Consider the following 12439-nt stretch of genomic DNA (forward strand, 5'->3'; position numbering starts at 1 on the left):
GTGATAATATGAAAACCAGCCCGAACACCAATAGAGAAGGAGTAACCTGAAGGTGAGTGATTAACCAAAAGCTTGTTTAAAAAGGTAGGTTTTTAATCTAGATTTAAAGATTGAGAGTGTGTCTGAGCCCCGAACAGTAACCGGAAGGCTATTCCAGAGTTGAGGAGCTTTGTGAGAAAAGGCTCTTCCTCCTGCTGTGTTTTTCTTAATGCGAGGAACAAAGAGTAGATGGGCATCCTGTGAACGAAGTGTACGTGACGGGCGATAAGGTATGAGAAGTTCAGTAAGATACTGCGGGCCTAAACCATTTAGAGATTTATAAGCTAAGAGGAGTATTTTATAGTCAATGCGAAATTTTACAGGTAGCCAGTGTAGGGACGAGAGAACTGGGGTGATATGTTCGAATTTTCTAGCTCTAGTGAGCACCCTGGCTGCTGCATTTTGAACTAACTGAAGCTTGTGTAACACTATAACAGTGTTGAATTAATCATACATGCTGCTGGTTACATTATGCCATGTTGGAACAAAACACACTTGGTTCTGTTTTCATAGTTGGCTGCAACAAATGGGCCAATGCTAGCTTCATTTTCTCCATGAGAAATTTCCATCTCCTGTTCCACTGCTTTGAAATCAGGCCTTTAATGTACCAAAGCCAATGCTAACTTAACACCCTTTCTTATAATCTAGTGTATTACTTTCTAAATCACCCTGCAGTGTCCTTGAGTTTCCCCAAAGCCAATTCACAGAGCCAAACTCAACCCTTTGCCAAAGCCTTCAGAAAGCCATGACTCATGCTCAGTGTCAAAAGGCTAAGTTTAGCTGCTGAAATGAAAAGGCAAAAGGAGCATGAATTCATGGCCGACGTCAGAGACTCCATCCACTCAGGAGGTTTTTCTAGAGTGCTGAGTGAATTGTAAAGCACTCATACCTGCAGGCGGAACAGAGGAAAACTGTGCCAGGCCTTTGTTTGCGAAGGTGAATGCATCTCTTGTGATTTACTAGTTTGTCTGATTCACAACTGCAGATCTTTTTGATCACAATTCATTTTTCCCCAGTCACAGCAGCAGGTTTAGCATGCAGCCCTTGTCTAGCTTCCTACACAACTTAAAAGCCTCTATCATTTCACTCTTACAATAATTCAATGATTTTATTATTTATTTATTTAGAGGCCTTCATCCTGCATGATCTTGATACATACATAATACAGTCATAAAATGGTGGAATTCCCCTTGGATCTTTTTCAAACATCACAGTGATTCAGTTTCAAAATGGTGCTTCTACTTGTTATGGCTTTTTTCAAAAACTCTGATGGATAAGCCCCAGATTGGCACAGTATCATTTTTCACAGCTTCACGTATTTCATGTCTCCATTAATTTATCTTGGCTAGTAATCTAGGGCATCTACATTGTTCATATCAAATGTAATTTAAAATGATAGAATATTAAAGATTTCAATGAATAATCAATAAATCAATCAATCTTTTTAAAGCTCCTAGATGGCTAGGTGCATTTAAACATTTGGCCATAGCTGTATCTCTCCACCATAAATCTTTCAGGTTTCAGGCAGCATATTCATAATTGATTTGAACAGATTTTTGATCATTTTTTCAGAGTTGATTTCATATTATAACACAACAAATATCTTTGTTTACTTGTTTAAAGAGCTAACTTTGCAGAAATGTTTGGCTTACCTGAAATGTATTGTAATGGATTAGAATTACAACCAGCTGTAAAAAATGTCAGTGTGAACTAAATATGCAGACTCTCATCATGTAGTTGTTTCCTGTATTTTTTTTTCCTTTTTATTTATTTAATGCCACGTAATATTAACGTGGCATTGTCTTGTGACTGACAATGAATGACTAGGGCATGACAACGAAGTATTCAGAAACAGATGAACTACCGACTCTGAGTTGAATCTACAATGTGGACCAATATAGTTTTATTTAATAAAGTGACCAATGTGTGGCAAAGTGTATAAAACTCTAGCAACATTGTTGTGTCTGGTCCACTCACCAGCATAACACGCACTAGTTGTGCATTGCCAAACTGGTACCTTTCGCCACTTAATGTGCCTACTGCAGGAAAATAAATTTGACAGACATACAAGAAGAAGTCTTTTTTTTGGCACGACGTTTAGAAGGAGGAAATTCACATTGGACTAATACCAGAGCTAGTAAAGATAGATGGAAAATGATGATGATTGATGGAACTTGTGGTAAAATGGACACTGAATGTAGAATCATGGAGATATTAACATAGCACAAAAAGTAAGGGAATTTGTGTTTGGTAGATTATTTCTTTATTGTAACAATGCTTCTTGGCAATAAATCTTATACCGTTGGAAAGCCTGTTAATTTAAATGGTGCCACATTTGTAAGGAACATACACTTGTGGGATGAGCAGTAGAGCTGAGTATTTTTCATGGGCACAACCCACATACTCAGCTCTATTGCTCATCTCACAAATGCATATTCCTTAAAAATGTGGCACCATTAAAATGGAAATTAACAGGCATTCCACATACACACACACACACACACACACACACACACACACAGGGGTTGGACAATGAAACTGAAACACCTGTCATTTGTGTGGGAGGTTTCATGGCTAAATTGGAGCAGCCTGGTGGCCAATCTTCATTAATTGCACATTGCACCAGCAAGAGCAGAGTGTGAAGGTTCAATTAGCAGAGGGTAAGAGCACACAACATTATTGGTGACATACCAGAGTTAAAAAGAGGACAAATTGTTGGTGCACATCTTGCTGGTGCATCTGTGAACAAGACAGCAAGTCTTTGTGATGTATCAAGAGCCACAGTATCCAGGGTAATGTTAGCATACCCCCAAGAAGGATGAAACACATCCAACAGGGGTCCAACTGTGGACGCAAGAGGAAGCTGTCTGAAATGGATGTTTGGGTGCTGACCAGGAGTGTATCCAAAAAACATAAAACCACGGCTGCCCAAATCACGGCAGAATTAATTGTGCACCTCAACTCTCCTGTTTCCACCAGAACTGTCCGTCGGGAGCTCCACAAGGTCAATATACACGGCCGGGCTGCTATAGCCAAACCTTTGGTCACTCATGCCAATGCCAAACGTTGGTTTCAATGGTGAAAGGAGGGCAAATCTTGGGCTGTGGACAATGTGAACCGTATTATTCTCTGATTAGTCCACCTTTACAGTTTTCCCCACATCCGGGAGAGTTACGGTGTGGAGAAGCCCCAAAGAAGCGTACCACCCAGACTGTTGCATGCCCAGAGTGAAGCATGGGGGTGGATCAGTGATGGGCGTGTCACTGCCAAGGACTACCGAACCATTCTGGAGGACCATGTGCATCCAATGGTTCAAACATTGTATCCTGAAGGCGGTGCCGTGTATCAGGACGACAATGCACCAATACACACAGCAAGACTGGTGAAAGATTGGTTTGATGAACATGAAAGTGAAGTTGAACATCTCCCATGGCCTGCACAGTCACCAGATCTAAATATTATTGAGCCACTTTGGGGTGTTTTGGAGGAGCGAGTCAGGAAACGTTTTCCTCCACCAGCATCACGTAGTGACCTGGCCACTATCCTGTAAGAAGAATGGCTTAAAATCCCTCCGACCACTGTGCAGGACTTGTATTTGTCATTCCCAAGACGAACTGACGATGTATTGGCCGCAAAAGGAGGCCCTACACCATACTAATAAATTATTGTGGTCTAAAACCAGGTGTTTCAGTTTCATTGTCCAACCCCTGTATATAATTTTTGTTTTATTTTATGATTTTCTGCTACTCATTCATGCATCCTTTTATACTAATTGCTTGTTTATTTTTTGGTTTGTGTGTGTGTGTGTGTGTCCCCTTAATTTCTACAACGAATATATTTACTTTTTTTAATTGTGTTTTTAAAATTGTATTTGCTTTTAACATTAATTTTATTTACCTTTTTTCGGTTTGTACCTTTAATTACCTATTTATTTATTGTATAGGTTTCATGTTTATTTGTCAGTCTCTCTGTCTTGGCATTTATCCATATATATTCCGTAAAGAATAATACTTGAACATGAGCGTTAGGTTTTAATGGAGGCTAGCGGCGTCTACGTTGCTATGGCCAGGATCTGTCCAATCACAGGCGCGCTTCAATAACACGTCAGAACTGTAACCAGTCCGAGCGGGTGTTGTTGGGCTCTTCGGCCGTTTGAAACGCGAGTGACTGGTGACTCCACAGAGGAAGAGACAGAGCGAGTTCGGAGTTAATTTTTTCACGAAGGTAAAAAAAGTAATTTTGCGCTTATTGTGACTCTGATACCTCCGCAGCAGAGAGGAAACTCATCAACTTACTGAATTAAGTTAGACGCTTAGGCTGCTATTTCTGCTAGTTGATGGCTGCTCTGTTATTGTTTCGTGTTGTTAACTGATGTGAACGGTTTCTGATCTATGCTTTTTAGCACTACTAGTGAACTGTTGATCTAACGTTGCACATTAAACCTTCAAAGCAATTAAACAGGGTGTGAAGTGTTGGGGAAAGTAGTTAGCTACTGTGTCGAGCTGTTTTCGCAGTCTGTCTCAAACTTTCCATACAGTGCCTAAAAAACTGCGAGTTAGAAAATATAGCTAGAGGTTGTACACCTAAGAGAACTATGTGGTTAGTGTGGAACTGTGCACATGTGGCTCAGTTTCAAATGACTGTGTGGTAGAGTATTATGCACAGTTTTGGTGCAGGAGGAAGGGTTTAAAGCCCCCTTTTTAATTAAACCCCTAATCCATCCTGGTTCATCAGCTATTTTCAAGAAAAGTTCATTAATGGCTTAAACGTGACTAAGAAGTAACTCCACAATGTTTCCTTTATCCAGTGTGTGCATATCTATGAATATGCTATAAGCCCCCATCCCTGTCTCCACCCAGTTCAACAGACCCACTCCACAAGTTGACGGGATTGGTTCCTTTGTTGTGTGATTGGCAGGTTCACACAGCAACAGTTTCTACACACCTAAGGAGACATTCATGACAACTTGTTGCTCATTTATCTCTTGATACATCTTTTAGAAAATAAGCACCACACTCACATGTTGACAAAGTAAAATAAACGGCATGATTTAATTGGAGAGTGTTATAAATAACTGATGTTTATGATATATGTGTGTTTCAGATGTCTTCAGATGGAGAACCCAATAGTCCACACCTGCCCAGAGACTCAGACAGAGGCAGCTCAGTGTCCTCTGAACTTCAAGTGAGTGATTTCTTCATCAGTCAAATTAGAGCAGGAAGTGTCATTTGTACAACGTGCCAAGTTCATCTGTAAACTTAATAGCCTGTGATGAGATTCTTTGAAAATAAAAAAGGTTTTTAAAATATATGATAATGAATGGGTACCTATTGGTTTGATTTATATTCTTTCAGTGAAAATGTAAAGTCAGATCTGTGGGTAAAAAAATTTTTTCGTAACTGTCATGGATTGTAAAAATAACAAACAAAAGCACTGTTGTTTTATAATGCCTTTGTGTGTTCTCACTTTGCACTTTTTTTGCATTAGGATGAGTATGAAGAACTTCTTCGCTTTGCTGTGGTCACTCCTAAATATGAGCCAAGTCTTCCATCACAGTTAAAGGGTAGCTCTATTCTTTCCCAAAGTGCCCAGAATTCCAAATTAATGGATAATGGAAGATCTCGGGAACATGAATGTAAGACGTTGTTCTCCAAAAAATTTAATACAATTACTGACAGTAGAAACTATAACAAATCTTAATGAATATTGCCTCTCCTAGACATGAGTGAAAATGGGAGACAGACGCCTATGAATGAGGTGATTTCAGCCAGGCCTACTCCACAGTTAATGGGTTCCAGACCACAAAGTCAAATGTCTGAAGGTAAACTTTTACTGAAAGAGATGTTCTGTACCCAGTCTTAGACCCAAGTGTGTTTGCTACTATTGTCAATGAATTGTAGCATTGTCCTCAGGAGTGGAGATGGCAGCCAGGTCTGAAAGAGAGTCAGAGAGACATTCTGAGTCAGACAGATCTGGGAAGACAACCCCAGATCTTGTGACTACTTCACTAACCGAGATGTTCATCTCTGAGGAGAACCTGAACAAGATGGAGAACATTCTGGACACCTGGAGTAACAATTTGAAGGTCTGAACTTCCTATAAAACGTGTTTGTAATAGTCTTATATGCAGTGCAGTCTATAACTGTTCGTAAAATGCGTTTGTTGTACAAATACCAGAAACATACTATTACAGCAAGTCCCAGGATGTTCTAGAAGTATTAAGTGGAATGTTCTTCACTGCCTAAATCAATAAGAATGTTAATATGTGGGTCATGCACATCTGGAAGAAGAGCTTGGAGCAAATTACATGTGAACTAATAACTTAAATCTTAAAACCATTTTACAGAGTAATGTGATGATGGAGTTAAGGAAATGGAAGCTGGCTTTTATGGAGCAGCACAGACTGGAGATGAAGAACGAGAGGGAAAAACATGCTGCTCATCTAGCAGGCATTACTTCAGAGATGGACAGTCTCAAAGACCTGATCAAGACCTATCAGCTCTCCAATCAGAGGAAAGATGAGGTGTGTTCACGGATCTGGCATTAACTGTTGTCTATCGTAATGGTACTGAATACGCTAATTCAAATAAGATTTCAATATTATTTATTCTCCTTGTGATCTTCTGTGCCAGTATTTCCTGCAAATAAAATAAAAAGGATGTAAATACCCTTTTCACCTCCCCTCCCTGTCCATGCAGGTGATAGCGAATCTCACGCGAGCAGCTGACAGGCAGCGGGAGCGGCTGGAGCTTATGAGGAGCTTCACCCAGTGGAGGATCAAACAGTGCGCTGCCAAAGAAGAGGTGAGCAAGGCGACAGGGCCACCTTAGAGCAGGCTGATAGCCCAGTGGCACTCAGACTAAAGGCCAGCACATTTTCAGATGCCTTTATTTATTTATATCAGAGTGTACAGGGATATTTATGCGTAGTTCGAAGAGCCGTGGTCTTTTTTCAGTGAGGGATTGTTTACGTCCTGATCTCAGCTTTGAGGCAGAAAGAATTTGGTCTTTTGTGTCTAACATCAGAACAGTCCAAAATACACCCCTTTATGTAGCTTTTTCTTTGACCCCTGGCCATATTTTCAGTGCAACATCTGACTGTCTTTGACATTAATTAATTATTCATTTTTATTATATACAATAAACATGTTCCACCTAGAGTTGCTGCCATAAAACTCCAAGCTTTTAGTCATGGGTTTGATCCTCAGCTTGGCTCAGAGTCTGTGAAGTATGGTCCACGGGTTTCTGATCAAATAAATGTAACCTGCTAATTGGCTTAACTGCTGATGTTCATATTTTCATTTCTACTTCCTTTGTGGTCACTAGGCTCAGGCGGGCAGGCTGGCAGAGCAGCATTATCAGCTGCAGCTGAAGAAGAAGGTGTGGGCTGCCTGGCACTCACTTATCCAGAAAGACTGGAGAGAGAGAGTGGAGATGGCTTGCCGAGCCCGAGCTGAGGACATCTGTCTGGAACTATCTGCAGATTATGAAGCCAAGATGTTGGAGGTAAGAGCACCGTTGAGCCTATATCTTGGGCTAGAGATCTGGGAAGCTTCTGCATGAGCAGACATCATATGTTAATTAATTGGTTGGATTTAGTGATTGATAAAGCATTTGGATGAATATAGAGTTTCCTTATGTATTTGTATGTGTGTGTATTTCTCAGCATGGAGATGCCCTACAGAAAGCCCAGGCTGAAATCCAAAGGTTACATAGAGAGAGAGAATGCTATGAAGAATCCATGAAAAAAGCTTTTATGCGTGGTGTCTGTGCACTCAACATCGAGGCTCTCAGCATGTTCCAGACTGGAGATACAGGCAGACAGGAGCGAGGTAAAATAAATGTTGTCTCTAAGCACAGTGACAAAGACCCAGACTCAGACAAAGCTCAAGTATTCCAGCTATCCTGTAAATAAATAATGGCTCAGTCTAGTGACTGTAAACGTATCTAAAGAACAACTCTGAACTTAAACACAACACATTCTGAATGGTCATACAATTCCTTGGGAGCTCTGTGTACTTTTTAATCTGTGTCTTTAATATTTTATAGTTATTAAACTGTTATTTGTGAGAAAACACTTAAAGGAGCAATCTGTAATACTGACACTAAGCATTTAAAATCGGAACTATAATACAGTTTCAAAACAGTGGAGAGAGCTGTCTGCCTCCTTCCTCTCTCCCCCAGACGTGAAGCTGGAGCAGGTTGCCAGTTTGATGAAAACTGAATGAACAAGCAAGAGTCGTGTTTAAGAACGCGTTTAAGGGCTGTAATAGCTAAGAAGAATGTGCCATAATCAACCTATTTACACAGAAATGTGTTCATCATTTTACTTAAACATATACCTATGCAAAAAAAGTGAACATGCGGCCGCCATTTCCCTGCATTTAGAAGCCTTTTCTGTCCAGATCAACCTGACATATTTTGACTAGACAAGGCTGGTTTTACTTATTGATTTTCCCTTACACCATAAATGTCATTTAGGAGGCTGATCTTATCCACAATTTGGGCGGCACGGTGGAGCAGCAGGTAGTGTCACAGTCACACAGCTCCAGGGACCTGGAGGTTGTGGGTTCGATTCCCGCTCCGGGTGACTGTCTGTGAAGAGTTGGCGTGTTCTCCCTGTGTCCGCGTGGGTTTCCTCCGGGTGCTCCGGTTTCCTCCCACAGTCCAAAAACACACGTTGGTAGGTGGATTCTCAAAAGTGTCCGTAGGTGTGAATGTGTGTGTCTGTGTTGCCCTGTGAAGGACTGGCGCCCCCTCCAGGGTATATTCCCGCCTTGTGCCCAATGATGGAAAAATATAACATTAACTACGTTCACTTGGTCATTTCATGGATGCGACACTCGTTCATGATAATATGGTGACATTATTTTTTTAAACGATAAAATAAAAAGTGATAATCGTGATATTCTGACTTGTTTGCATGATGACTCAGCACAGCAACAATTTTGTGTTTGTTTACTTATTTACTGTGAAACTTTAGGGCTAGTTTTTTTTGTATAATTGGACTGGGCACTTCTAAAAAAGAATATACTGCTTTAGCAAAGCTATGAGAGGCAGCAGTGTTTTAGCTTTGACTGTTTCCTTAGTCATAAAATGTCCAGGGTGTGTGATCATAGATTAAGTACAGTAAATATCCTACAGATTACTCCTTTAACTAAACACTTGACACTATTTGTTTATGAAAATGAATATTAACACAAGGGAAGCAAATAATAATGACATTCTCACCTTAGGCATTTCAGTTTTTTCCCACCATTATCACGTGCAACAAACATGGAACAGTGTTATTACAAATATATTTGGTAAAAACCCATTAAACGTAATTCTGTTCATTAATTCAAGTTACACCAGACAATGGTGGGAATAGAAAATTAAAACTTAAGCACTAACCCCATTATACTTTCATAGATCATGCATCTTCAGCAGTACAGAGGGTCTAGCTAAGAGTGTGCAGTGGTTATTTTTCTTATGGCCGATATAGAAAATAAGTATACAATAGAACTACAAGAACAGTAGGGAGCAAAAAGTATAAAGCACAGTTCAATATCAGTATTTCACCAATGGCAGCAAATGGGCTATTGACAGGACTGTTCAATAGGACCGTAGAACTTTCCATCCTTTGTAAACTCTTCACAGTGAAATCTTTATTGTGTTAGGAATAAAGCAGGGTATTAAGTGGTAGGACCGCTACCACTCAAAAAAATAAAAAACCCACCTCCACTGCTGCTATTCAGATCTGTGAATTAAAGCAGTGGTGAGTAGGTGTCTTTTGTTTTAGAATTTTGAATCACAGACCGTATTTTTTTTTTTTTTCTGAATAGCTCTATTTTTGTCATTGTGTAATTGGGCATAATTGAGTTGGCAGTGAATTAATTTTCATATTCTGAAAGATTTAATTCCACTTTACCTGGATTCTCTTTTTCTGAATAACTACTCAAAGCACAATAGTTGCTGGGTTATTTTGTGCCTCTGCTGTTTCTTTTTCTGTTGTCTATTTTTTTTTTCTCTTACTTCTAATGCTTTATTATTTGCAACTGAATAAACACAGTAAACTTTTTCTTGATTTTCAAGATGCTCCACACTCAGGAGATGACCCTAGCTCAATGGCTAGCCGTCCACTCCGGACTGCATCTTCGGCGCGCCTTAGCCCAATTGTCATGGAGTCTCCCTTACCTCACGCCCCGTCACGCAATAATGCAGAAGACACAGAAGCAGTACGAGACTGGAGAACACTACAGGGACAGGTGTTTTTGACATTTTTTTTTTAAATGAGGGATTGACTCTCCTGAACTCAAAATGTTCACAGCTTGCACTATAACTCCTTTTACATTGCGAGGAGTGTGGTGTGTTCTCCCTGTGTCTGCGTGGTTTTCCTCCCACAGTCCAAAAACACATGTTGGTAGGTGGATTGGTGACTCAAAAGTGTCCGTAGGGGTGTGTATATCTCTGTGAAGGGTCGCGGTGGGTCCAGAGCCTACCTGGAATCATTGGGTGCAAGGCAGGAATACACCCTGGAGGGGGCGCCAGTCCTTCACAGGGCAACACAGACACACACACACACACACACACTCACACCTACGGACACTTTTGAGTCGCCAATCCACCTACCAACATGTGTTTTTGGACTGTGGGAGGAAAACGGAGCACCCGGAGGAAACCCACGCAGACACAGGGAGCACACACCACACTCCTCACAGACAGTCACCCGGAGGAAACCCACGCAGACACAGGGAGCACACACCACACTCCTCACAGACAGTCACCCGGAGGAAACCCACGTAGACACAGGGGGAACACACCACACTCCTCACAGACAGTCACCCGGAGCGGGAATCGAACCCACAACCTCCAGGTCCCTGGAGCTGTGTGACTGCAACACTACCTGCTGCGCCACCGTGCCGCCCATATATTTTAGTTTTCCTGCAAAATTATTTCCCTTAGGTCTGATCCCTGTTTGGTTAAAGGGAGATCATCATGTGATATTTATATTCAGAATATAAATCTTTCATTGCAGAATATGCCAGAAGTCTTATTTGGTAATCTTTAGTACATTTCTCTATGATAAAATCACATTTAATTATCTGTTACATTGTTTCAGGAGCAGATCAGCTCTCGGCCTGGTTCTAGTACAGCAGCAAACAGGGCAGAGGCAGCAACCTCCACAGTGGTAGTAAACAGTGCTTTACCACAAGGAGGCAGCACAAGCTCCCATAGACAGGTAAAATAATAATAACAATATAAAAAAAAATCACCACGGTATGGGCTTGTCTGTGTTTTATATTTAGTACATATTTAACTTTAGTGCCTAGCCAAAAGTTGAGGACACCTGTCACACTGTTTCTTCTTAAATTGAGTACTAATAAGAGCAGCCCCCAACTACTTTTGATGCATAAGAATTCAGGGTTTGCGCTCCATCACAGCATGCATAGAAGAGTTTAAATTCTCTGTTTCCCAATACTGAGGGCTTTAATACCCCTCTAGCTGTTAGCATTGTGTATTGACTGTAGGTTCAATAATTAAGCTGCTCAATAAAACTGTGGGTGCAACACCTGTATCAAGTATGGGAGAACGCAAACTCACTTATTAGTAGGAGTGTCTATAAACTTTTGACCATGTTATTTATCTGTAAGAACTTTTGAGCACTAAAATTACTCATGGCACTGATTTTGGGTTCTGTGACAATTTCCAAAGGCAACTGCACGGGTAGTAACAGCCGGTCAGCAGAAAGCTTCAAAGACTGTGACAGCACGCATAAGCGGACGCTCTGAGCTAACCAAGACCAGCCGCCCCCCAAGCAACCTGCACGTGATGGGTGTGGCCCCACCCATGAGCTCTGTCATTGTAGAAAGACACCACCCTGTCACTCAGGTATTAGATATCTGTAAAGCAAACTACATTACTTAGTGTCCTGTGTAAATGAGCACAGTTCTTACAATTCATATAAAAACATGACTAGACTGATTGTTTTTTTTAATTTTAATATCTGTCTCGTTCTTTTATAGCTCACAGTTGGCCAGGCGACAGCAGCCAAGTTCCCTCGCCCTGCTGTGCAGAGTCAGACTGTGCCCAGCACTAAGAGCTCATCCAGCCAACCCAGGGGACACTCTGCATTTCATATCCACTCCATTAAAGTAGTGGACTAACACCATTCATTTCATCTTTTGAAAATGAATAACAAGAATACTGATAAATGTACTTTTAACAGCCAAATTAATACTGTCCGCTCAGGTCCGGATTACATTTTTGTTTTTACATTTTGTGTTGTTTTGTTATTTTTATAATGTTTCTTCTTAAACAGTTTTTATCCGATAAAGTATTGTATACTAATGAAATGCCACAATCAATTTTGTTGATGATTCTTTTATTATTGTTTATATTTTTTGTTTTGTTTGGTATTG

General features: G+C 40.6%; 1 protein-coding gene across 5 annotated transcripts; it reads left to right on the plus strand.

Annotated features, from left to right (window-relative positions):
* On the plus strand, window positions 1–12435 carry LOC136676512 (centrosomal protein POC5-like). Of its 5 annotated transcripts, none has more exons than XM_066653599.1 (13): window positions 1–52; window positions 5143–5223; window positions 5527–5674; window positions 5759–5860; window positions 5940–6124; window positions 6386–6562; window positions 6738–6842; window positions 7365–7544; window positions 7705–7870; window positions 10113–10285; window positions 11140–11259; window positions 11733–11909; window positions 12044–12435. In XM_066653599.1, the coding sequence occupies exons 2-13, from the start codon at window positions 5143–5145 to the stop codon at window positions 12182–12184; spliced, it is 1755 nt and encodes a 584-aa protein (XP_066509696.1). In that variant the 5' UTR covers window positions 1–52; the 3' UTR covers window positions 12185–12435. The 5 variants fall into 5 exon arrangements, with proteins under 5 accessions (XP_066509696.1, XP_066509695.1, XP_066509697.1 ...); XM_066653598.1 differs by lacking the exon at window positions 1–52 and adding an exon at window positions 202–269; XM_066653600.1 differs by lacking the exon at window positions 1–52 and adding an exon at window positions 2684–2699.
* Window positions 12436–12439: the final 4 nt, after the last annotated feature.

Source organism: Hoplias malabaricus, chromosome X2, assembly GCF_029633855.1.
Source record: "Hoplias malabaricus isolate fHopMal1 chromosome X2, fHopMal1.hap1, whole genome shotgun sequence".
NCBI lineage: Eukaryota > Metazoa > Chordata > Actinopteri > Characiformes > Erythrinidae > Hoplias > Hoplias malabaricus.

Excerpts from the sequence above, each read along its gene's own strand:
- LOC136676512 (XM_066653599.1), top strand. The coding sequence starts at position 5,143 with ATGTCTTCAGATGGAGAACCCAATAGTCCACACCTGCCCAGAGACTCA. Across the intron at positions 6,125-6,385 it reads CCTGGAGTAACAATTTGAAG|AGTAATGTGATGATGGAGTT; the intron begins GTCTGAACTTCC and ends ACCATTTTACAG. Across the intron at positions 10,286-11,139 it reads GGAGAACACTACAGGGACAG|GAGCAGATCAGCTCTCGGCC; the intron begins GTGTTTTTGACA and ends ACATTGTTTCAG.